Source organism: Monodon monoceros, unplaced genomic scaffold, assembly GCF_005190385.1.
Source record: "Monodon monoceros isolate NGI ecotype Baffin Bay Population unplaced genomic scaffold, NGI_Narwhal_1 Super_Scaffold_12, whole genome shotgun sequence".
Classification (NCBI taxonomy): domain Eukaryota; kingdom Metazoa; phylum Chordata; class Mammalia; order Artiodactyla; family Monodontidae; genus Monodon; species Monodon monoceros.
Window position 1 is genome coordinate 124,028,508 of NW_021703768.1, and position 27,482 is coordinate 124,055,989.

At 37.9% G+C, this 27,482-nt stretch overlaps 1 protein-coding gene across 4 annotated transcripts in view; it reads right to left on the minus strand.

The window, feature by feature from the left end:
• JAKMIP2 (janus kinase and microtubule interacting protein 2) overlaps positions 1-27,482 on the minus strand; it is a 167,702-nt gene that overhangs the window by 24,461 nt on the left and 115,759 nt on the right. For 3 of the 4 annotated variants that reach the window (XM_029217356.1, XM_029217355.1, XM_029217358.1), the window contains 14 exons: positions 24,359-24,568; positions 22,422-22,520; positions 21,041-21,187; positions 20,012-20,152; positions 17,898-17,954; positions 16,859-16,978; positions 15,796-15,924; positions 13,056-13,139; positions 12,310-12,372; positions 9,653-9,751; positions 8,248-8,346; positions 6,495-6,548; positions 5,111-5,176; positions 981-1,049 (listed from right to left, as the gene is read on the minus strand). In XM_029217356.1, coding sequence (XP_029073189.1) covers positions 981-1,049; positions 5,111-5,176; positions 6,495-6,548; positions 8,248-8,346; positions 9,653-9,751; positions 12,310-12,372; positions 13,056-13,139; positions 15,796-15,924; positions 16,859-16,978; positions 17,898-17,954; positions 20,012-20,152; positions 21,041-21,187; positions 22,422-22,520; positions 24,359-24,568 — 1,437 coding nt within the window. The remainder of the gene's footprint in view (positions 1-980; positions 1,050-5,110; positions 5,177-6,494; positions 6,549-8,247; positions 8,347-9,652; positions 9,752-12,309; positions 12,373-13,055; positions 13,140-15,795; positions 15,925-16,858; positions 16,979-17,897; positions 17,955-20,011; positions 20,153-21,040; positions 21,188-22,421; positions 22,521-24,358; positions 24,569-27,482) is intronic. The other variant, XM_029217357.1, reaches the window with a different exon arrangement.

A 27,482-nucleotide genomic window follows, 5' to 3' on the forward strand; every position in this document is an offset into this window, starting at 1 on the left:
AATGTTAAGTATATTCAGTGTTATGAGACCAATCTCCAGAACTCTTTTCATCTTGCAAAACTGAAACTCTGTACCTGTTAAACAGTAACTCCCCATTTCCTCCTCTTAGCTCCTGAGAACCAGCATTTTGCTTTCTGTTTCTATGAATACGACTACTGTAGGTCCCTATATTAGTAGAATCACACAGTATTTGTCTTTTCGTGACTAGCTTATTTCATTTAGCATAATGTCCTCAAAGTTCATCCATGTCATAGCATGTGTCATAATGTCCTTACTCTTTAGAGACTGAATAATATTCCATAGATGGATATACCACATTTTGCTTATCCATTGACAGACACTTGGGTTGCTTCCATGTTTAAGCTATAGAGAATAATGCTGCTTTGAACACAGGTGTACAAATCTCTCTTCAAGAGTCCGCTTTCAGTTATTTTGGGTGTACTCCCAGAAGTGGTGTTGCTGTATCATATGGAAATTCTATTTTGAATTTTTTGAGCAACCACTAACCATATGGTTTTCCATAGCAGCTGCACCATTTTACATTCCCACCAACACTGCACAGCGTTCCAGTTTCTCCACATCTTCACCATCACTTGTTATTTTCTGATTTTTGTTGGGTTTTTTTTGATAGTAGCCATCTTAATGGGAGTGAGGTGGCTTGGGGATTTTTAATACCGAAGTTATACCCATCATTTCTGTCAATTTGGTGGAAAAATTATTTAGCCTAAGAAAGAAAACACCTAACTGGATTTTCTTCAACATTAGTTCTGGAAATACTACAAAATTACAACATGATATTTCTGGAGGCTATAACTTGAAATTGTGGGGTACTTCTGGGCATTCTGTCTCACAGTCTATACACAAAATAATGGCAAGGCTACAAACTTCCATCCGTGTCAGATAAAACTGCTAGAAAACAGTTGTGTTTCATTTGTCTTGTCAATTTTTCTTTTGTTTTCTGACATCTCATTTTTACTCACCATGTCACTTTCCAATTCCATCATTTTCTGATGCAGGGCAGCCTCTGCTCCTTCAATTTGCTGGATCCACTGAGGGGTAAACCAGACACAAGTGTGTGACATGATTGCTTGACATGGTGTAAATGGTGGTGCCTCCTGAGCTGCTTAGTCTCTTCCCCTTACATCTCAGGAAGCAGACTAAGAATTGGAGTGAAAACTTGGTACATTTTAACTCTTAGCTCAGAAACAAGTTTATAAATTTCCACTCATTCATTCATTCTCCATTCAACAAAAGCCTTCCTTGATATCTACCATGTGTGAGGCAATGTGCTGGGTACTAGGGCTGTGATGGTGAATAAGACCAACACATGTTTTGCCCTCATTGGAGGACACCATGGGAGGCTTTCTTGGAAATGACAATTGCACTGGGTGTAAGGAATGAGTCAGAGATGACTAAGCAAAGGTGAGGGGCAAGTTCCAGGCAGAAGGTATGTCTAATTCTCCATGGTTGGAGGGAGCATGATGAAAGAAAGAAGGCCAGGTGAGACTGGGGAAATGGCATTTATTTCAGTATATGACACTGATTACAGCTAAATGTTGAGGAATCATTTTTGTTGAGTGGAGACAAATTTTAAATCACACAGAAAGAACTTATCTTTCCTAACACTTAGAATATATCATTCTGTTAGATGGTGTTGATATTAGCACAGATCAATACCCTGAATGAATTTAGACTTTGAATAATGTAGTGTGAGCCTACCACATATATGGTTTCAGAGAATAAATTGTTATAATGGGTCTCCATCAAGTTAACCATAAGCTTATCCCTCAGGGAGGCAATTGGGCAAAAAATTAAGTGTGTGGGTCCTAGAGGCCAACTACCTTGGGTCTAATCCCAATCCTAGCTTTTCATGGCTATGTGGCCTTGAAATGTTACCTGGTTTCTCTAAGACTCAACTTTCTTATCTGTGAAATGGGATTAATAATAATGTGAAGATTAAAGGATGTAATTAACCTAAGGTCCTACTGACAGTGTACTGCACATACTAGGTAACCAATACATTCTTGGTTTTGGTTAACATTCATTTTTGTACTTCCACACTGTTAGGAATTTGCCTCACTACCAACTATTGCTTCTTAGTTTGTTTGTGATAAATTATGTAGTGTACTGAGCATTTTTCTATATACTGAAGCCTTGGTATTCACAAGGGGCCACCATATCCAACAGCCCCTCGGCTGTAAGGAACATGAGGAAAGAAAAAAGGCCGTGGAGACTGGAGAGGTGCTAATCTCTCAGCTCTTGTACATACACATGGCTTCCCTCATGAAACAAATTTCAGTCCAAAGTCATGGGTTTCTTGTAAACACCCTCATATTGCAATTGTGTACCATCAAGGTTTATTAAAATGCTTCCTCTTGCTTGCTGCCCATTTACCATTGAGAAACAAATTCTCTTGTGTACCATGTTTTTTTTTTTTTTTTAAATATTTACTTATTTGGTTGCGCTGGGTCTTAGTTGCAGCAGGCGGGCTTCTTACTTGTGGCTCGTGGGCTCCTTAGTTGCGGCATGCGTGTGGGATCTAGTTCCCTGACCAGGGATCGAACCCTGGCCCCCTGCATTGGGAATGCGGAGTCTTAACCACCGTGCTACCAGGGAAATCCCACACTATGTTTTTAAGAGAACCGCGAAGTGAAGTAGTCCGGTCATGGGCTTTAGCTATAGATTTGTATGTTGGCTCCCGACTCTGACTACATGGATGATGCAGGATGAGGAATGAATAGCCCAGGCCACAGTTTTCTCCCAGATAAAATGAAAATAGTAGATGAATGTAGGGTGGTTGTAGGGAGCAATGAGATAATGCACAGACAGTATTTAGCATAGTCCCTGGCCCGTAACATGTCCTCACATAAGGTCACTGCTCTTATTATTTTTAATACGAAGTCACAATAGGATTTCCTTGTTGGAAATTTGTCTAGGCTCAACCTCTGGCTAAAGGTCACACTCTCAGATGGTAGAGAGATAATTCAAATGTGTGGTCTCAGGAAGTTCAAGATGATATTTATAATTACTTGGAGGTAGAAATGTTTATCTGTGAATCCCAAACATGGGGGGAGGCGGTGATTTTAGCTTATGAATTGCAAAGATTTGCACAAAAGGCAATTGCACAGACCATGAGCATTTTAAGGACAAGCTTGTGTCTTATTCAGCTGATTCCTCACTTTCAATCACAGTGCTAAGCACACAGGCATCACCCTTTGATTGTTTAATCTGAACCCCTCACACCTGTTTTGCAAAGGAGGTAAGTGGAGGCACGAGCTAATACGTCAAAGCTTTACTAGAACAGTTCCTACGTGCTATAGGGTACTTTCTGCTTTTAGTAGGAAGCTTGAGGGAAAGCTTGCAATAAAGAATCATAGCCCTTCATGACTCCAACTGTATGAGATGCTCTGGTGTGAAAAACTAGGAAAACAAAGAGTGAAAAACAGATTCCAGAGTTGCCCTCGTGGAGCGTAGAGTCTAGTGAACTACAGAAAAAAAAAAAAAAAGTGTGGTTGTATTACAGTTGCTAAAAGCCATGGTAGCAGAAGCACAGGTCACTGTGGGAACACAGAGTGAGAAGACCTAACTGGGCTTGGGTGAATAGGAAGGCTTCCCCATGTATGGGAGGGTCTAATGATTAAGATTTAGCCAGACAAAGGTAGAAAGGGAAGAAGAGAAAATCTAGACAAAAGGAACAGTGTAAAGGACCAAGGGATGAAAATATGTAGAGGTAGATAGAGACAGAGACAGAGATAGAGTGATAGAGAGACAGAGAGCGAGAGGAGAGAGAAGAGAGGAGAGAGGAGACTGGAGCCCCAAAAGGATTTGTGCATGGCTGGACCTTGGTTGGTGACCAAGGAAGGAAGTGGGGTGCTGGAGAAATAAGTAAGGGCCAGTTCCAAGGGGGCCCTCTTGCCAAATTCTGGATTCTAGACCTATGTTAGGGACAATGTGGTGCTATTAATTTGATCACAAGAGGAAAGGGAAAGTGATAAGGTCTGTTATTAAATTGTGAAGGGTGGAAGTTTTTAAAAGAGCAAATCCCAGATATTTCACATGAAATACTTCAGTATGTGTCCCTAACACTTAAGGTCTTTTAAGAAATAACATAACCACAAGGCCATTTCCACACTTTGCAAAATTAATATTAATTCCTTTTGTCATCTGATACCTGGTCCATATTAAAATTTCCCCAGTTGTCAGCAAAATGTCCTTGGTTTCACACTTGGTTTGCTTGAATCAGGATGCAAAAAAGGACCATTTCAATATTTCTTAAGTAACTTTTTATTTCATAGCAATTCTTCCCTCTCCCTCTGCCATTTTTTTAAATGTCATTGTTTTGTTTGAGTACTTAACTGGGTCATTTGACCAGTAGAATTCCCTCATTTCAGACTGGAGCAAGGTGAATGCTTGCTCATGGTTTCATTTAATTTACAACATGCTTTTTTATGCATTTAGAAATTAAGAAAGCATCTCAAGGAACTTATAGTACATAAGTTCTTACTTTATCCAGCCATGTACACATGACTGTCAACTATGTGATGATTCTCAAGGTGCCCTGAATACAGCCAGTTACCAGGTTTCTTCACTTGGCTCTTTCCTTTTTTCTCTCTCTTGCATTTACCAGGTTTAGACACAAGGGGGTGAGAGAACGCGCAGTGTTGCTCTTCTGACAGTCCCCAGGTTGGGCTTTCTAAATGAAGGTGCAGGGAGCCACCACCAAGTTACAGAATCAGTTGGAATAACTGGTAGGTACACACCCAAGGAAAAGCCCACAGAAAGAGCCATGCTCCAATTTACCACTTAACAAAACCCTTCTTTATTGGTTTCCCAGCTTGGTAAGGATGGCTTAAGTAATGTAATCCAGGTTTTGCATTTTTACAGAATTATATTTTTAAGAGACTTCAAAGCAAGAATTATCCACCCACCCTAAATCAGTGTGTAGACTCTTCTTTTGTGTGTTCTCATTCTATCTGGGTTATATCACCCTGAAGAATAAAATATTTATTAGGTATTCAATAATGCAAAATCATGTGCAAAGATATTGTCCTTCAACCCCAAGTGTTAAGCCAGACACTGAGATGATTTGAATGTTAGTATGATTTATTACCTTTTCTGCCAGGGACAGCACAGTGCTGGCCTGAATTATAGCCACTTGCTCTTCATTTCTTAAATTCTGTGGCGGGGGTTGAAGGGGTGGGGAGAAAGAAAATAAGCTGAAAACACTTTTTGACATTTATACTATCAGAAGATACTGCCTAACTTGCCTGCCACATACGCATGCATAGAACATTCACAAACGGCCTATTCTATTTAGTAATAATTCCTAACAAAGAGTTCATTCAAAACCTGTAAAAAGTACATTAAATGTGATGGTTTTATATCTCTAGTGCTGACTTGATTTTGTTTCACTGTAAGCATACTGCATGAATAGTCATAAGAAAAGCAGAAACCAAAATGAAATGAAGATAGTGGGAAGCAGCCACACAGCACAGGGAGATCAGCTCAGTGCTTTGTGACCACCTAGAGGGGTGGGATAGGGAGGGTGGGAGGGAGACGCAAGAGGGAGGAGATATGGGGATATATGTATATGTATAGCTGATTCACTTTGTTATACAGCAGAAACTAACACACCATTGTAAAGCAATTGTACTCTGATAAAGATATTAAAGAAATGAAATAAAGAGTAATCTCTTCATAGCAGTTTGATGTGATTTAATCGATTTTGTTCTCTCCTTTGGTAATTTTTCAAGGGAAAAAAATAGTGTGACTACTTCAACCTACATACATCATTCATCTAGTATCTCAATGAATGGTCCTCCCACTGAATTAATATGCCTTGACCCTGTCTGGAAGGTGTTTTTAGAAAGAAAAGAGATTATAGTTTCCTAGTGCATTTTTATGGGGCTGCCACCAACCCTACTGTTTAGCAGCATTTGCAACTGCATGACTGATTAATTTCACCCCCTATGCCTCCCAGCAACAGTCAGAAGGTAATTAGCTTTAACCAGCGCACACTCCATTGGCATTCAAACCTGAAACCTGCGCATGAAAAGTACCTTACCAGTTCCCACTTCTGCCACTACCTTCCAGAGATCCTTACAATCCCTTAGCTGAGTGGTTTGATAGATTGCTGATTCTTTTCCAGAAGCCGCATGCTTAAGTGAACCTGCTGTCTCACTTGCTATTATTTTTTTGTTTTTTTCTATTTATTTATTTAATTCAAGTATAGTTGATTTACAATGTTGTGTTAGTTTCAGGTGTACAGCACAGTGCTTTAGTTATACACATATATATGTATAACTACATATATACATGTATATATATGTGCATAGCTACATTTTCAGATTCTTTTCCCTTATAGGTTATTACAAAATACTGAGTATAGTTCCCTTCACTTGCTACTGTTTTACACGTAATGCATTGGCAAGTATTTCTTGCTTCTCTTTAGGCAAATGCATATCTTTACTGTACTTAATCAATTCATGACTTACCCCGTTATCACCCAAGATATCAAGCTGCTTTATGAGATCAGGGATGTTCACATCCTGCAAAATCAAGGAGATTCATTCAAGTCGTGGCTTACCATTCTATCAGTGCCTGCCTGAACCTTGAGTTAGAGAGGACATTTTGAGACCTGCTCTTCCTTGGTTTGTTTTCCATCAGGCACAGCTGGTTTTACATTTCCACTTTGCTTCCTATAAGCTGTGTGAACCTGGGAAAACTACTTAACAGTGCATTTTCAATTTTGCCAACTGCAAAATAAATACTTTCTTCATAGGCTGATTTGAGGATAAAGAGATTGTACATGAAAGCATCTAGGATGTACTAAGGACTCAGGATTTGCTCAGTAACTTTTTTTCTTATAATTGTTGAAAACTGTTTCAACTGTGGTAGATTTCAAGTATTAAGAAAAGTAACAGGAAAGAAATTTAAATAACCAACCAATTTCATTCTAATTAATGGAATTCTGACCTGGTTGAGATTTTGACTGCCACATAGAAAACTACAGAGCAGTTCTATTTTTTAGGTGTTTAGCATTAATTCCATCCTATGGAAAACAGCTGATTTTTTATTATAGTCCCTGAGTCAATTTGAAGCAGCTGAACTCCATTTAAAAGAGTTCCCTTGTATATAAACTACATGCACTGATTAGGTTGTTTGTGATTTATCTAAAAACAAAACATCTAAGGAAAAGACAAAGTAAAGTGCTTCTCATTGAATTAGAGTTGAATCAGAAAATTGCTTTGGTTTACAAATTTTCAGGCAGCCCAGGAAGGCCAGAAGTTTAAACAACATGAGAGTGGTTTAAGACAGAAGTCAAAGAAGCACAATTTTCGACCTAATTTCCGCCGCATTAGTACCACTTTCTCCTTTTACTCAGGTTCAGTTAACAGTTTAGCAGATCCCTACTGCCAGAAATACAGAAGTCTAGCTCAATCTCAGAGGTAGAGAGAAAGCAACTAAAGCAGGTATATTTGGCAGCTCAGAGTGGGAACAGGAAGGGCCATGCAGAAGGTAAGGAGAGGCCAGAAACAGCGGGAGGCTTCCTAGCCTTACCTCTGGAATAGTCAGTCACTATGTGATTCTGTTACATTGAAGGACAATATATTTTCCAGGAGATGGAGCCACCTCCACTCGACCTTAATATTTAAAATGTATTCCAATATCACTAAAGATGAAATTATATTTTGTCTAAGTGAGCAACATGTTATAATCCCCAAGGCCTTCCAAAAGTGAAATCCTCCCTAAAACACCCATATCAAAAAAGATGGTGGGCAAGATGATTTCAAGCTTTCTTTTAATACTGAAATTCCAAGATGATGAATTCCATAGCAATTAGAACAGCACAACAAAGGGACTCAACAAATACCTTTTTATCTGGCATCCTTGAGATATGTTTCTTAAAATATTGAATTTATTTAATATTTCTTCCAGATAATCAAGGGTAATTATCTTAATATTTTGATTCTGTATCAATCTTTAGGTTACTGTTCTAAATAATCATGGCTTCCTAGTTTTTTGTTTTTGTTTTTTTTTGCTGTTACCATTCATACATCTGTCACACATTTATTTTGTGTATGTTCTGTCGATTTTCCCATAGATGTGACTATTTTCAGTTCCTACATAGTTTGTATCAAAATGACAACCAGTGACCGAAAGACAAAACAGTCACAAACAACCTCCCCTTTTCCAATTCCCAGTTTTTCTACTGTCTACAACATACACAGGGAAACATCTGCCTACCTTGACACCTTCTTTCATACAGTAGATCTGTAGAGCACTCACACCATCTGAGAAGGGGTGAATTTGCAGATTAAATGGAGGGGATCGTCTCTCTCTTTCCTTGAAATACAGTGAAGAATATGTGGGAATTAAAAAAAAAGCAACAACTGATTAATCACTAAACCAGTTGTCTGTGGCCTCTATGCTATTTCAGCAGCTTATCAATATGCCATTTGGCAAAAAAAAAAAAAAAATCGAACTCAAGATCTTCATGCTTGAATTTAATGGAAAAGAACTGATAAGTCAACTAAGAGATGTGGGAGAAGAATTTAACATGGTGTCATCCAGTTTTGCAAATTTTTTTTTTTTTTTTTTTGCGATATGTGGGCCTCTCACTGCTGTGTCCTCTCCCACCGCGGAGCACAGGCTCCGGACGCGCAGGCCCAGCGGCCATGGCTCATGGGCCCAGCCACTCCGCGGGCAGTTTTGCAAATTTTTGGATCAAGGAAATGTGGGAAGTGGAGTTCCATTTTAAACTACATGAATATTTAGAGCTTTCAGGTATCACAAAGAATGTTCTTCTGACCATGAAGTTTTATGGCAGCTCATGGTCTTTTGCATATTCAATCCACTCAAGCTTTATTAGTAAGATTTGTGGGCTACCAAAGATGACTTAACTCTTCTTCACTGAAGCATACCAACTACTAACTTTATCCAAACCTAATGTAAAATAACCTCAAGAAGAAATTGTTGGTGAAATAACAAAGAAATCAAATGGGAAATTTTCTTATCCTTTACATATCATGCACATTCAACCAGGCCCTACGCCGGATTCTGCATGATACAATCAAAATCTGATTTGATTGATATGTTTTACTTAAAAACAAAGACTCTGAAACTTGGTCAAGTTAAACAAATTATTTCCTAAAACAAATTACCTTGCTTCTTAGCCTTTTGCATAATGCATTACAGAATAAAAAGTTTACTTACAGATTCAAGGGTCTACCAATAAAATATTTGTGTATATAGTACATTTTAAAATATAATTCTTGAAGTAATATTTTCCTGAGTCAGAATTCAATGAAGGATGGAAATGATTATTTAAAAGCAATGAAATATTGATAAAGTTTGAAATATATTATTCAAATTATTTTAAAATTATTCATTAGCCTTGTTCATAAAGGCAACAGTGTTGTAAAGTACAGTATCTGAACAGACAATTCTGAGTTGCATCAGTGCTTCACCACGTACTAGTCACAGGACTTGGGCAAGTTATTTAACCTCAGTTGCCTCATCTATCAAATCTTGGTTGTGGTTGTGAGGTCCAACGAGAGTATGTATCTGAAATGCATAAGCTAGTACCTCACACAAAGAATGGGTTCAGTGCATGTTAATATTTTTATTATCATTATCATCATTTCCTTACTTCTAGCTCTAGATTTCGAAACTCCAGCAGCTCATTCTGGTCTCTGGCATCCTGCAGTTCCTGTTGGAGCCGGTGATTTTCTGCCTCTTGTTTTTCTATCTGATAAAGTAAATCCTCAAGTTAGGTGGACATTGCGAAAAGCATCTACAACTTTGCAAAGCAAGCATGGACAGCATTCATTTACACGGTGAATAAATCGTCTAGACCATGAAAAAAGTCCCAAGTAGATGTGAATAAAATAAATCTTTGGTTTTCCCTCTATTTATCCTTTGGTTGAGTTTTTCGGGTCATAGAAGAAAATACTGGAGGATGCCTCCATTCATTGAGATAAAGTCTAGGGACCCTATGAATAGTGAATCTGTCCCTTGCTGTCTGGGACAGTGTCCAAGAACTAGATTTAATGGTGCAAATAATGGAGACTGACACCTCTTATTTCTGGAGTTACAAGTTGTTGAAGAAATATTTTTTTAAAACAGCTCTGATCCTACACAAAAGTTTGTTGAATTCCAGTTACGTGCAAAATAAAGCTGAAGTCCTCAGTGGAATTCAAAAACCTTAAGAATCTGCTCACCAGATTTAGGTGTTATCACTGTCATGTCTACACACACACACACACACACACACACACACACACACACTCACATGTGATCACATACACTTGAATCTAGAAACCCAGATCTACCCTATGTTCTGGTTATTCCAGGAGCTCTGTCTGTGCTCACCTCTGCCTGAAAAGGGCTCCCCCACTCCCTTTTCTACATGAGGAAATCCTACACTTCCTTGATGTCTCCTACCATAAGAGCCTTCCCCTGGCTCCTTAATCCAAAGTGACAACTCTCCCTTCTGTTTTCCCATAGGGCTTTCCTGTAGGACATCTAGTGTAACCTGATGAAGCATGGAGTTAAGTTAGTTGTGTACAAACCTGCCTTGCCCTGTACACAGTGCCCATGTCCACAAGGGATCAGAACATTTTCATGATTTGCAGTAGGTTTGGGGCTGCCTTCGACATTAGCTGTGTGGGTGGGCCTTCTGTACAGTAACTGTTTAAAATCTTGAATTTAGAAATAAAAAATCAGGGGCTTTTTAATGTAGGGTGAATCTTACTTTCTCAAGGATAAACACTTGAAGTAGAATGTTTAGCTTTATTGTCACTTTGGTTTTCTTTTACTCTTAGAAGCCTGAGCTCAAAAAATTCCCCTTTTAGCCCAAAGAAATCAAGACCAAAGAAAATCAGAAAGAAGACATAATGGGAGTTATTTTTTAGATGATAAATAAGTGTAATAACACTTATTACTGGGTATCTCGGAGACTACTAAAATCTTCTTTTTCTCATGGTCTCCTGATATAGAAAAATTATAGAAAAATAAAGATGGGGGAAAGTGAGATACTATGTAACATTAATTTATGTAGCCAACTCAAGTTTTTTCCACTAGATTTTTGTGGTCTAGTAAACTTTTGAAAGTTTTTAGAAGTTGACTATTTCCTAGAATCTTGGATTGACACCAGAGATGGGATATTTGGGGAGATGCCTGGCTCTGGTGGTTAGCACTAGCCATAATATTAGTGGTTCATAGGTGGCTACAATTCATAGACCAGGGCTAATGTCCATAAAGTTTCTTTATAGGAACCCATAACCTTTCTGAGAGTACCAGTCCTCAATCCTGGAACACCCATCCCCCTTCTGTACATCAGCTCTGTCTCTCATCATATAGAAAGTGAGACAGGACCAGAGGGAGGGGAGGACAAGCGTCTTCTTTACCTTTTCATGCTTACCAGGGTGTTGCAGTTAACTTTTATTACTTGTCAAGGCTAGTGAAGATTGGCAGAAACAATCCTAAAATAATTTCTATATAACTCTACATCACCCTACAGAATTATTTCCCTTTTTCAAATGGGCTTTCAAATTCTCTTTCTGTCAAGAATAATATGAGATTATTTTGTAATCGTTTCACATCATCAAAGGGAAATACCAAAGGAAAAGCCACGTTTGAACTTAAAATGATCTCTGTTGTATTTCACTGCCCCTAATCAAAAGTCTATGTTCAGCTAACCCAAATTAATTCTATCTATTGGGCCGAAACCAAGCCTTTGCATCTTGATTTGTTCCAACCTCCTGGAAATGCTCTTTTGTGCTCTGGATGCATCTTTTGAAATGTTCTTTCATAAAAAATAAACAAACAAGCAGCGAACATTAGCAAAAAATTAACAGTAAGAACACAGTCTATGCTAGGTTGCAGCATGTCCTTGCACAAAATAACAGGTCCTATTCACAGGGTGCTCTTGTAGATGGACAACCACATAGGATGTGTGCATGTGTGGGTGTGTATATATATATATATATATATATATATATATATATATATACGTACAGTACATATACAGTATATATATATGGGTAACAAATCAATAGGTTTCAGGGATCACATCCTTTCAAGTCGGCACAACGCCCAGCGCAGAGCCATGCACACCACGTGCCACTCAACTGATGGTGATGGCAGTGACAGAGATGCAGTTGGGCACTCAGCAGAGGGGAGCACAGCGCCAGAAAAGCCTCCCCGTCCCCTAGCCCCTGTGCCACTCCTGAGAGGACCCCCTGCTGCTCCTGGATCTCTCATCATTCTCTCCTCTGCCCCACTAGGGTGTTGCGCCCCACATACCTTTTCTAAAAGCTCCTGGTTTCTCTTAATGAAAAGTTGTTTATCTTCTACCCAGTGTGAATCCTGTTTGACAAAGAATATCGCGCAGTCAGCATTTCAGAGTGGCATGAAAGAGCATGTGTCGTCAAACCACTTTGCCAGAGCCGTCTTCTCTCCACCCGGATTGTTTGCCTGCCAACGACTGGTAAATGACACCCACCCCGGCCTGCTCCTTATTCCAAGACATTGGGGCCAAAGTTGCCGGGAAAATTTAACCCCCATTTTATTGTCACTCACTATCCCTATCTTTTTAAGTCTGAATAATCCAGGACCAGCCTTCTGGGGACTCAGAAGTGACCACACAGGCAAAAAGTGAAAAGGGTCAGAATGCACACAGGCTAGATACATATGGATGGAAAACATTAAAATGCAGAACCATAAATGTAGCATAGAGGCAAAGAATGCAGCTTGAGGGGTGGGTCTTGGTCTTAGCAGCTCATGACCACTCTAGGCTATGCGTACAGGGCTCCTCTTCCTCTGGCATTCTCTCTCTTGCCCAGCCTCATTCACTGTTGTAGCTGGGTTCACACTCTGGCCAACCAAACACCAGGGACAGAAACAGAGAGTTGAACATTCTGACACAGTTTGAGAAAGGTCACTGTGGAGAGCCAAGCCGTGTCCTGGATGGGCCCATGCACAGGGTGATCTAGAGGAAGGTCAGTTTGAATTGTCTGCATCTGCAGAAGTGGGAGCAACCAAATGCCTACCTGCCCTTTCTGAGCCAGAGTCGCTTCCAGATCTTCAATTTTGGCTTTATACCTTAGCACCTCTGCCTGGAGTTGCTCTTGAGCCTAGTGAAATCAAAATTCCAGAACTCAGTACGTAAAATGGCAACTCAACATTTTTCTTCCCCTCATGTTCCTTGATTAGAACTCAACAATTGAGAAAAAAAAAAAAGAATTTTCTATCACCAAAGAATATTTTCAATCTATTTTTACAACCTAAATTCTCTGTGTACAATTTTCAGTGGCTCCCTTTACCATCAGGTTAAAATTCAAACTGTTTAGCTTAGGACTCGAGAACTTCTCTTGTATTTCCAATCTCTTCCCACCACTATCAATGCAGGGTCCATCCCTTACCTGCTGGTAATCTCCTTGTTTCCTAAATATGCCTTGTATCTCTCCGCTTCTCTCTTTATTTGAACGACCTCCCCTTCTGGAAAGCCTTCTCCCATTTTGCCTCCCCAAAATCCTTCTGTTCTTTTGAAGCCAACTTTGTGCCCTATATTTAAATCTAAATCCAAATCTATGTATGTAGGTATGTATATATGTATCTATCATGTGTTTTGTGTGTGTGTGCACGCACATGTGCGCACATCAGCAGTTTGGGACGCTGATTTGTATGGAACAACCTTACTTCATTTAGTCTAGTAATTTTTTAGATTCACTTGTATTCTCTCCTAATATGATCCTACTTTTTGTGAAAAATCGCTTTTTTTGTTTTCTGGTCATACACATATTTTTTTTCCTTGTCTTATGATCTGGATAGGTTCAACAAAGTTGAACAAAATCAGTGATGATAAGTATTCTTTTCTTATTATTCGCTGTGAGGAGAATATTTCTTTGGACTGTTAAGTGTTATATTTAGTGTTAGCTTCTTTATCAGGTTAAAAAATTCCAAGCTTTGTTTGCTGAGAATTAATTTAACTTTGTTGGCGCAGTGGTTAAGAATCCACCTGCCAAAGCAGGTGACACGAGTTCGATCCCTGGTCCGGGAAGATCCCACATGCCTCGGAGCAACTAAGCCTGTGTGTCACAACTACTGAAGCCCGTGTGCCTAGAGCCCGTGCTCTGCAACTAGAAGCCACCACAAAGAGAAGCCTGTGAACCACAACAAAGACCCAACGCAGCCGGAAAAAAAAAAAAAAGAATTATTTTAACTTTGAATGGGTGTTGGGTATAACCTATTTTTTTGCCTTGTCTTGAAGTGATTAGGTCTTCTGTTTTCACTGATACTTTTTCATCTATACTATTTTTGCATTTCTACTTTCTTTGAATGTACTCTACTACTCTTTTCCCAACATCTTGATTTGTTTTAGACTATTTTGCTCAGAATAGTTAAGTTGTCTTACTTTAATGGCCATAAACAATGCTAAAGCTGTATTTTGATGGGAAAGTGAGACTAGAGAAAGAGAACTGGGTTCTATGTCGTCACCTCTCCAAAAAACAAGGCATATGCTATTATTTCAATTGACCAATCCTACGCTGCTAAGAATGGGTAGTAAATACTGATAAAGGAATCCACAACTCTTACAGTATTAGGGCACAGGCATGAAAGCACACACACACACATCCCTTCCTAATGATTGCTTACGTGTCTATTCCAAATCACAGTGGGTTTTCTTTAATGTTTGCTCTCTATGTATGTGTATGTGCATGTATGTATGTATGCTACCATTTAAAAATATAGCTATAATATCTATCCTTTCCCACTAACCAACTAACAGTAGTTCCTACAACACTCCTCAGTACATTGTAGACCTTCTAATTAGGAAGTAGGATAAAATCACTGGATGGTCACACTCTTTTTTTGCCCCAAGTAAACTAACCTATAAGGAAGTTATGGCATAGTGGTTATGACTGAACTCAGAAGGACGAGGTTCATATCCTAGCTTTCATCTAAGCTACATACCCTGGTTTTAACCTAACTAAGCTACATTTAACTTCTACTAGGCTACTATTTCCTCTCCTGTAAAAAAGAGTTAATAATAGCATCTAACTCATAGAGTTGTTTTAGGATTACATGAGATAATGCATATAAAGTACTCAGTACAATGCCTAAAACACAGCAATGACTCAATAAATGTCAAGTATTAGTACTGTATGTGGCTTTTTTAAAAAACAGACTTATGAGAGGCAGTTGCAACATAATGGAAAACACAACTGACCCAGTATGATATGACTTGGAATCCCAGTTTTGCATTTATTAGCTGTGTGATCTGGGGGCAATTCAATTAACCTCTCTGAGCCTCAAATTCCTCTTTTATAAAATACCCACCTTAGGGGGCTGGCACAAGGGTTAAGTGAGATATTGTTAGTGACAATTCTCAGTAAGCTGTCAATGTAATGCTGTGCACTTATTAACTAAGAAAAAGAACTGGCTAACCATTGCTTTTGAAAGATAAAAGTTTTCTTTTTTATTAAGCAAGAAACTAAAAAACATGGATTACCAAAATTCAACATTGTTTAGCTTTGAAAATATGTTTTCAAATAGCAAAAATAAGAACTATGTACTCAACTATCTTTAAAGGAACAAAAGCATCGATCTAAGCTGGTTCTAATGTCTCTAGATCCAAGGTTTGTTGACATAAAAGATAAAGCAGTTCAAAACTGCAGTGGAGAGAAGGGTACAAAGAAAGCTACCCTATTGGTACTTTTATGTCTGCAATACTTTTATGCTATGACTGTCGCAAGCCTATTCAGGGCACTCTCCCAGATGTACACTAACCTTGGCTTCTCTTTCAGCATCAATGATGCCTCCAGTCTGCTCCTGCAAGAGGGCATAGGCTCTTTGGAGAGCCTGGTACTCTTTTGTTAATTGTCGGAATCGTAGCTCAGATTCTTCAGCTGCTAGACTCTTGAGGTTAAAAAAAAAGTCGAAAAATAATTATGTTCAGGTCCTGTGTTCAATGTGAAATATTAGCATTTGTCCATTTTTTAAAGAGAAATAAAGGTTTGTATGATATTGAATTCTATGTGATTTTATTCTTAATTTTAAAGTATGTGTATGGGCACAAATACTATGACACTTTCCAGATGCACATTTCAGAAATATTTAAGTATTCATTAAGATAAGCATTTGCTTATTTATACCTTTCTGATTATTACCCATTTGGGCTTGGATTACAGACAATTTTGGATCCAAATGAGAAAAATGTACACCCAGATTTTGATTCCAAATTTGAGGAGATGGTAATCAGAGTTTTAGTTTCAGTTCCTTTCAATACATTCATATCCAACAACTTCTTCCCCAGATAAATTATAAAAACATAGTTTTACAGTGTTAGGTCCCAAACTTCAGAGCATAATACAATCATCAAGGCGTTCTGTGAAAAATGCAGATTTGGGGGTTCCACCCTCAAGATCCTGAGTCAGGAGTTGTGTGGTCCAGGAACTTTCATGGTAATTGAACCCCCTAGATAGTTCAGATGAAGGTGGCAAACAAAGAAACTTGGCTAAACACTGTCTTAGATTTATTTAAAAGCTGTTCCTCTAAGCTTCTTCTTTGGTTCACACCTCCTCTGGATGAAGAATCTGGGAGAATAATTTTATTTTGAAAGAAGTCTTCAAGTTACAGAGCTGAACTTCAGAGAAGTTTCTACAAGGGCTACATAACATAGGTGAAGCTATTTCTAAGAGGTAACAAAGTCAAGCACAGTCTCAAAGTTGGTCACTATTATGAGATTATGTGCTGTTCAGAAAGCAGATAAAAAGTGAAATGGTTTTTCTCCCCCTTCAAGGAAAGATGTGGTGACAATATCACAAAAGGAGAAAGAAGTGAAAAAGCTTACTTCATCCAAGTCATCATCAGGAGTAGCTGGCGTTCGGTCTGTTCTAAATGAGGCCATGGATGATGTTTCTGAATCCATGGAGTCTTCATCGTAGCCAATAAATGGGTCCAAAACAGGCCTCTAATGGAGGGACAGTACATATTTACCAATAAAACTAACAGTGGGGAAAGTCAACATATTATTAAAGCACTGTCAACTGGCAAACATGCAAATGAACAGAGAAGACATAGATCCTTTAATGCTTCTTTGATGAAATAAACATATTAGGCATGAACACAATAATTCCAATAAATGTTTGTCCTACATTATTTCACTTCTGATATTTCAGAGGAAGATTCATTAATATTCGGGCTCTTCATAAAAACACTGTATCCTCTTTTATGTTACATTTTATACCATGATGATTTTATGTCATTTACTCTGTCCAGTATTTAAAATATAATTAAGGAATTCTGAAAGTCCAGGCATCTATGGGAAGGGATTATCAACTCATATCATCTAATTCCACATCCAAATCAAATGATGCAATTGTTAAAAGCAAAAATGAAACACATTGACAAATTAAATAACAAAACTTTGTGGATTATAAGAGGCTATACAGATATTCATGGATTGAGAGTATCATTATCAATAATATTGCCCACGTGAATAATGAAAATATATTAATCAATTATAGGATGGGTACCAGATGCTAATATTATTCAGGGGAGACATCAAATAATAATTATCTCTTTCATGTTCTTGGAGTGTGACTCTCCAGCTTGTCAGATAACCCTTTCTATGTCAAACCTACTGGCTTCTTCACTAAGAGGAACTCATATTAAAGCAAACCCTTTCAGGTTAAGATCCACAACGCAATCATTTTTGGACTTCTGAGAACTGTCAAGAGAAGAGGTTTTCTTCTGGCAGATAAACCCCAGGGTTTGCTGCAATTCAGGAACATGTGATTTATCACATCTTTGCAGGAAGATTCCTTGGCAAGCCTCACTTCTCTGGCCATGTGTGTGGCAAAAGCCTGATAACCTAGTTTTCTCATTACCTTAATTGGCTTGGAACTTCTTCTATGCTTTCTCCTACGAATGAGCTTTTCCCGGTCCTGGAAAATAGATTAACGACTTTTCAGATCTTGAGTTGGTACATATCTCCCCGTAGGGTTTTGGTTTTTTTTTTTTCCCCAAAGACAGAGTTGTTTTTCCCCTGAGGCATTACATATTTCTATTTAAAATAAGATTATGTTTTGTAAATTCTGGCAGCTTTGGGTTTGATACTTAAGTATTTTCAAAGGAAGGATATTCTACAACCTTTCCTGATTATGTGGATCTGAGAGCCTCACAGTCAGGAAGTACACTGTGTACACTGTGTTGTTAATTGGATTTCAAGTGTGTTATACTTGAAATCAAGAACAAAACAGTCATTCATGTTCTCCCAAAGCACAATTCTTCAATTTTCTCAGATCCCAAATTATTTTAAATTTAGGTGTGGAAAAAAATATTATTTTATTTTAAAGAATAAAACATTCTTTTCACTTAATCACTTGAAAAGTATAGAAAGCTATCTTTTGACTATGCTTGGATCCTTGTTCTCACCTGTAGCCTCTGAAAATGGGACAGGGTATCTGCTTGGTTGGAATCATCTAGTGTTTTCTTTTTTTGGATGGGGGGTGGTCCTCGTTAGAATGTTCTGGGAAATTCAAAGAATATCTAGAAATAACGATCGATTTCTTAATTCATTCTTTTTGTGAAAGGAGATAACCTGGGACTTTGGTGTCCACCTGCTAAATACTCCATATACTTACTGTACAAATTCGAAAGTGGATGGAGGGACTTCCCTGGTGGTCCAATGGTTAAGAATCCGCCTTCCAATGCAGGGGACACGGATTCGATCCCTCGTCTGGGAGCTAAGATCCCACATGCTGCAGGGCAATCCCGTGTGCCACAACTACAGAGCCCATGAGCCACAACTACTGAGCCTGCATGCTCTGGAGCCCGTGCACTACAACTAGAGAGAAGTCCACACGCTGCAACGACAATCCCGTGTGCCGCAACTAAGACCCAACGCAGCCAAATAAATAAATAAATAAATAAATATTTTTTAAAAATGTGGATGGAATAAGTGACACTTATGTCTTCTTGAAAGTCTAGTGGACACGCCTCAAAATTCTGTAAGAAACTTTTAGCTTAAACTCAGGATACTCAAAGCCAAGCAAATTCCTGGACTAGTGAATCTGTGAGATTTATGAGTTATTAAGGATGTGGAAGTGAAGTGAGGGGCATAGAGCTTTGAAGCGCATGTTTAAGAAATAATCTGGTTAAGCCAGTGGTGTTAACTTTTTTGATCTTTCACCTTTATAAATAAAAGTAATTTGATCATGCTACCTTAATATATCCAAAGCTTTTAAAATTTATACTTAGATGACCCTCCAAATGTAGCATATGCATTATAACATACACTCAACATGGAAACTTTTAAAAAGGTGAACCATAAATAATTATAAAGCAGAATTTATAATCTTTTCTTCCCTCAACGGCAGTAAATCATCTTGCTCACCCTACTCTGGAGACTACTGCTTCAAACTCCCCCATCACTAGTTCACCTCTGTAAGCCTTGGCTTGGTCCTGAAGAGTGATCACAGATGTCATTCACAGAATAAAGACAGAGGCGAAGAGGAAAACCCAAACGCGTATACAGATCTCAGCCCAAAGTTGTAGGTAACACAGGCCTCAGCCAGATGCAGATGGGAGTAACAACTGCTTTACCTACTTCAGCAGGTACTGAAGTCACAGTCAGAAGATCTGGACTGGAATTTCAGCTGTTATGTCATTATGATATTGTTGTTCATTCGACAAATATTTATTAAACTGCCACTATGCGCCAGACACTGAATCAGGTGTTGGGAAACAAGAGACCTATGATCCTGTTATTGTAGGCAAAGTATTTAATCTCTGAGCCTCAGAATCTTGATACTGGAAAGGAATTATAAGATATATCACACAATCCACCTACTCACATTATAATGCATTTGGGAATTATTTTAATGTGCTTTGCAGCTATTATTTGTGTTACCAAAATTATTAACTGCTTCTAGTGTATGTTGATTTCTTGGCTACTTGTCCTTGGAAACAGCTTAGAGTTTATAGATTAATCAAGACCTACCCTTGTGAGCTCATCAATAATGTTCTGCTGTTCAATGACCTGAAGTTTTAGAAACTCTGTCTCTTGTTCTTCATTAGCTTGATCGAGGTCATTCAGAGATTTTAATTTCTTCAAGGGTGGATGAGATGTAATTTTTTCTCTCTGGGTTGAAAAAAAAAAAGAAAGTGCAAGTGGAGACTTTGAAAATCCCAAACTTTAGTGGTTAACATAAAATATCTGTAGAAACTTTATGAGGCTACAGCTAAATGTGAAAATGGCCCAGCTTCAATACACACACACACCAACTAACACCCTCAAGTACATTTTGTCTTCTGTAATAGGTGGAAATCATTGGGAATGTCTGAAGATCTCTACAGCAGGACGGGAAGTCTGTGAAGGAGTACGTTAGCACATCACCTCTATATATAATGAAAATGATGGCATCTGTTCTCAGTTACTATGCAAGATCTTAGGAGATGTGGGGTACCCACTGTACGGTTCCACAAAGTGCACGTTAGTGAAATTCCTGGAAGGACGTTTCTATTTTTTTAATTTTATTAATTTTAAAAAAAGTTTAATTGACGTTTAGTTGATTTACAATGTTGTGTTAATTTCTGCTGTATAGCAAAGTGACTCAGTTATATATATATATATATTCTTTTTCATATTCTTTTCCATTCTGGAATATCACAGGATATTGAATATAGTTCCCTGTGCTATACAGTAGGACCTTGTTTATCTTGGAAGGAGGTTTCTGTGGCTGAGGAGCTAGGTTGAAACTCTGCTTCTCTATTTTGGAGCTTTTGGAGAGTGTACAGATTCCTGGAAGTGCTCTCATCATTCTGCAAAATTTAGAAACCCCACAAAATTCAAAGCCAGCAACCTTCTCTTGATTTCTTCCTTATGTGTTCCTTGCTTACATAAGGGAAAAATCTAAGCTTTCACAAATAGCATTGTATTTTAAAAATAAACTGGGAAAGACCAGGAAGTCAGGTTAACAGAGTAATAAAAAGAAAGAAGCTGCAGTTTTGCAGAGTCTGTGGTACACACCATTTCTGAATTTTCCTTGGTAACGGCTTTTAGTTTCTCTTCCATGCGCTGCAAAGACACCATCAGTTCATCGTTTCTCTTGGCGAGGCACTTGTTCCTTTCCAGAAGAGGTTTACATTGTTTTTCGGTTTCCCGCACGCGTTTTAACTGGGAAGACATAAGACAATGTGTCCCTTGTGTTTAGAGGCTGAAAATGACTTCATTATACCAAGAGCCACCAAAAAGAATGTAAAATGTAAGGCACAGAGCATGATATTTTAAACACAAACATCCAAAAATGACGTAAAAAATCCCTAATACTAATAAGAAAATGAACGCACAAGAGGAAATGGGCAAAAGACAAAGGGCAAATCACACAGGATACCCAAAAGGCCAATAGATATTTGAAAAGTTACTCCACCTCATTAGTGAGAAGGGAAATAAAAATGAAAATCCTACAATAAGAATATACCGCACACCCACCAAAATGACCAATTATCTTTGCATGTTGACAAAGACATGGAGAAACTACAACTCTCATACACTGTTGGGGGAAATGTGGCTATTAAGACAACTGTGGAAAACTGGTAGCAACTGCTGAAGCTGACTGCATGCATACTCTATGATCCAGTAATTCTGTTCCTTCGTATATTCCCCCCAGACATGAGCACATTTTCTCACCAGGACATGTAGCAGCACCATTAACAGCTATAAATTGTTATGAAACAACATTAATGTCCATTAACAATAGATGAATATATATATATTTATCATACAATTGTATATACATATCATATATTGTTTATACTTTTACAATAAATATATAATTATATCGTATATAACTGAATATGATAGAAAGTGAAAATAAATGAATTCTACATGCAACACAGTGGATGACTCTCACCAATGTAACGCTGAGCAAAAAAGCCCGACACAAAGGAGTAATTATCATATGATTCCATTTACAACACATTTTGTTGTTGTTGTTGGTTGGGCTGCACGGCTTGCGGGAATCTTAGTTCCCCAACCAGAGACTGAACCCAGGCCCCAGTAGTCAAAGCGCTGAGCCCTAACCACTGGACCGCCAGGGAATTCCCTACAACACGTTTTAAAAATGGCGATAGACATCTATAGTGAGAGAATTCAGTATAGTGGTTAACTTTAGAAGGATGGTGATTGAAAGAGGTCACACAAAGGGGAAGTTCTGAGATGTTGGTAATCTTCCACTTATTCATCTGGGTAGTGGTTATATGGGTGCTTCACATTGGGCATTTTTACTGAGCCATACCTTTATTACTTGTGCACTTTTCTTTATTGTGCTATACTTCTATAACATCGTATATACTACTATAACAAAATGTTTAAAAAATAATAAAATAAAAAAAATTTGCTTAGAACTCACCAATTCATTTCGTTCATCTCCAAGCAAGGTATTCCTGTCTTCTAATTTTCTTATAGTGGCGTTCAACTCAGCTATTCTCTTTTGATTTCTTCGCAAATCCTACACGTGAAAATTAAAATTATTATTTCTTCAATAATGCTTTTCACAAAATTTTAGAATACTGCTCATAAAAGTAATAGGCTTGGTTCCTTTCATTTGGCTCATGAGTTGAGAGTAAAATGTTCTCTTATTCAGAGAAGAGTAAATATGTACCCTATTCCAATCCCCAATACTCTCTGCTTGGGTTTAAGATCAAGCCTGTTTGAAATTGTAAATGAATTCCATGTGGCAGATACTCCCTGGAGCCCTGGCTCCTGGCAAAGGAAGTGGTAGATGGTTGGATCAGTTTATGAGATCTGTGAGCTGTGAGACCAAGGTCACGCTGTGATTACATGAGGTTCATGGTTACATGAGGTTCACCCCTTGTGTCATGGCTGCACATTGCTTCCCAAAGCCTAGACAGATGTCCTGCTATTACTCTTAGCCAAAGAGAGGATAGAGCAGGATATAGGGATGGGATTTGCAAATTCCTGCATACCCCGGAGAAAAAGGTCAGACTCAGAAGGCTGGTGCATTACTTTCATGTATAGAAGACAGTAGGTTATAGGATAGACTTCGCTGGTAGATTCTGCCCAGATCAGCTGGCTTCCCCACTGGCATAATAGTCATGGAATCACTTCACACGCAGCAGTCACAGATTAAGTCTGTGCTCTAGAGTCCATAGGACATATATACTTGCAATTCCATTATCATCTTACATTTTGATAGTGCTGTACTGTTGGCAAAGCAGTTTCACACACACTCTGTTCCTTGATTCACAATATCCTAAAGGATTCAGCAGAACCGGTAAGATTCAGGGAGGTCGTAAGTTGTTCAAGGTCTATACTAATATGTATTGGATGCTGTGTGCCAGACACTATGTTCTATATTTACATATCTTTTCTTCTAAACCTTAGACCAGCTCTGTGGAGTACCACTATTGCCTCTATTTTACAGATGAGGAAACTCTGAGCAGTCAAAGGATCTGCCTAAGGTCACACATCAAACAGCAGATCCAGGATTTAAACTAAAGGGTATGACTCTAGAGCTCATTCTCTTGACAATTTTACTACACTGCAGCTAAGTGTCAGTGACAGAACTAAAACTTACATCTGCTGAATCCTAGTTCAGTATTCTTTCCGCCACCTACTGGGATATATGTATACATATATGTATATATATATACACATATATTCATAAATTATTTATTAGTTAGTTCTAAGTACTACTTTGGAACCTACCTCTGTTCCTAAAAAATACATTGTCATCTTTTTTAGCACTAAATAATTCGCAAGGTATAAGATATGAAAGTAAACTATATACAAGCTGATTTCTATCACTAAACTTCTGAAAATAATTTCTCATATAAAATGAGGAAACTCCAGGAAAATAAGTGTCAAACAATCAGACTTGAAGTTTTCAGATGATGATTATAAATGGTTTAGTCTTTTACACAGTTATACATTTTGACCCCTGTACATGATAACCATTTTTACCGATTTTCAACGCAATTGTCCACACAAGGGAAAATGACCAGTCTTGGCAAGAGGCAAAGTATTTTCATCTAATTTATGATTCTTATAATATGCTGATGTTTGGACAGGTATCACAGCTAGAAAAATTCTATAAAGGATTTTAAAAGATATGTAATTCTCTTGTGATCAGCTAATGCAGTACAGACCACTTTGTTGTCTATGAGTTTAGAAAACTCTGCTCCCAAGATACTTGCTTGTTTTATAGTAGGAGGTGGAACTGATTGCTCTGTAGTAAACAGGAAAAGAGCTTAAGTGAAAAGTAAAACTTAGGCGCTAAATAAAAGATGACTCCTGAGTTTTTAACTTCAACTTGAATAGACTTACAGGACTGCTGCAGTGTTCAGAGCCATCTCCTGCCCTTCCCGGAATTTCTCGTTTTGGACTGCTCATGTTACATTCGGCCTCCTTGACCAGAAAGAGCTGTTCATCCAAAGCCTCCTTCTGCAGTTGGAGTTTCTGTACATAGCCTGTTTGGGTCTCCAGTTCCTTTTCCAGGGAAAAGATGATCCTGTCCTTGGCTTTGATTTCATCCATCTGAATTAAATGACACCCATGACATTTTATTTAACAATGCTGCAAAGAAATGCATTTTTACAATGGTATGAGCTTAACTTTTGTTCTGCTGATTGATATAGGGAAAAAAATCATGAATATGACAAGTATACTGAATTCAGGAGTCAGACAAGGCAAGAATATGTAATGAACGGCCATCCTAGACTAATTAGGTGTCAAGGAGGGTAATTTTTTCTCTCTAGTATATCCTATGTAGGTGCTGTGATTCAATATATTGTTTGAAACAGTCTGGTTTGGTTGGATATGGAAAGCAAAAGTTAACTTTAAAACAGGTCATCAGTGTTAATAAGGACAGATGCTAAATATTCTACTACAATGTTTCCCAGGGCAATGTGTGATGTTACCTCCTGTTTGGGGGAATGACTTTTGAGTTCAGTTTAAATAGCAGTAACAACTATCAACAGGTCATTTGTAACTGAAGAAGCTACAGTATTTCCAGTAGCCTCATCATTTCCTAAGGCCAATATGTTTGCATTCAAGTGGTGAATTTGTCCTTCCATGGTTCATGTTGTATGGTTCTTTCCATTCCTATCCATTTTTCAGAGCAGCCAGTTCTTAGCAACCATTTTACTATTGTAGTCAGAAAATCATGGTTGGGACAAGAACCGGAATAGAAAATACCTGGTAATATTAGTTACTATTTTCCCACCTATATCTGTGGGATATATTTATTGATCCCAACACTCATTTTTGTTAAGCCTGGGCATGGCCTCAGAAATACTTCTCAACTAAAGGCCAAAAGCATTTGATACCAGTTGATCAGAGTTCCACTGGACTGAAAACTTTTTGCCATCCCTGGGTGAGGGCCAGTGAAGTTAATATCTATAAACAATCTCTGAAGAAAGCATAGCCATTAGGTAAAACCTTTCTTCTCATTTCATTATATTCCATGAGAATCTTAAAAATGGAAATAGAATAGACACATTTAATGCAAACAATATTATACTGTTCTCCTCTTTATAAAAATGTCTCCTTATATATAACAAATCACTTGGTATAAATCTTTCTTTGCTGTGTTCCTAAGACCAAAATACATATTTATATATATTTGGAACAGAAACTGTATTATACAATCACATCTTCCCACATGTAACTCTCTGTGAGCTACTGCCTCCAAGTCACAGGATAAAATTTTAGATCATTTTTGGGAGGCCATGGTGCTGTGACATCATCTGATAACTTGGCAAGTAATCCAACGCTGTCCTGTTAATTTGGGAGTAAAAGCATTGTCTTCATTTTATCTCCTTGCAGGAAACTTGAGTCCAGTGTTACTCTTATCTAAGTAGCACGTTCCTTTGTTAGATCTGTCATCTATGGTTTATTTCCAGTTTACCGTAGCTCCAGATCTGCATGCTCTTACTTGGTTCTTAAGTACCCTACATAACTGAACTGGCTGGGAAATCACCCCATTACACCCATATAATCGGCCTCGTCATTATAACTGAAATTTATTGATCTTTTTCTACATTCAAGGCATTCAGGGCCTTACATACCTTGTCTAATTTTATAACAATCCTATTATATAGGTTCTGTTATCACCATTTCACAGGTGATGACTGAGGACCCAAAGGGTTAAGAACTTGTTCATGGTCATATGGCTAATAAATGATGAAGCCTGATTTAATATACAGTCTTATGACCCTAGAGTCATAAGACTCTATGCTTTGGCACTATGCTATACTTATGCCAAGGTTATCCTTCCAGCATTTTCCCAAAGTGGTTTTCTGTAGACTATCCAGTACCTAGTGTCAAGCAGTCTCTATTGCATGCTGGTTATAAATATGGACTCTGGTTTCAGAATACTGAAAATCTTCCAAATTTCTAGTTAGATGGGTACATACCAGAATTCCCTGGGAAAATTTTCTACACAGAATAGCTCCCATTTCTCTCCTTTTCAGTTCCAAAAATAAAACTGGGTGTTGCAGTAAGAACAGGATTAGAAGGAAAAAATGAAGTGCATCTGTATTAATGAAAAAGTTTCCCCTGTTTTTCTGTTTGTACCCAATTTTTGAACCAATCTTCAGACAGATTAGATTTTACATTGTTATTAAGAGGGATTTCATGTCTGCTTCTGCAATGTGCTGGTGAAAGGAAATCATGGAAGAAATTGCAGACCAACAGGTAGATATATTTGTAGATTTTACATTAAAAGCATCGACAAGCAAAAATATATAATGTAAATATAATGTAAAAAAATATTTAATGTAAAGCTTCCTTTTCATTTAAGATTTTACATTAAAAGCATCGACAAGCAAAAATATTTAATGTAAGCTTCCTTACCTACCTGCTGACTCCAGAGTTCACAGTCTTGATTCTTTCTTCATCAGCCATTGTTGTCTTAAAAACCAAAGGCAGGGCAGAGACCAATATTTCTGCACTGTGTTTGGTCTTTATTGTCAACCAATGCGATAGTATGAATTGCAGATAAAGACTTTGGAAAGTGTAGCAAAGGCAACATTTTACAGTCACACTGTATTGCAGTACAAAGAAAATCACATGTTTAGTTTTCTAAAATGTTCTACGATAACCATTTTTTACATAAAATTGAAATCCTAGAGATACTGTCTAAGATGCATAATTGGAATTCTTAGAATATAAATGCTTAGACCTGGCACACACAAGAAGGAAGGTGTAGTTTTTCCTAAGAAAATATTTTTAGAGAAGCATAAAGTACACTCGAACAGGTGATAGTTAATATATAACCAAGATATAACTAATGCTAAACATTCTGAATATAGATGCATATAAATACTTCTAAGAGAAGGCCAATCTGCAACATTATAGCTTTCACACAATAATTCTATTTGTTTTACTTTTAAGCATAGTGAGAGACTGACGTGGCTTTTGGTCATACATATTATGTAAGACTCAACTC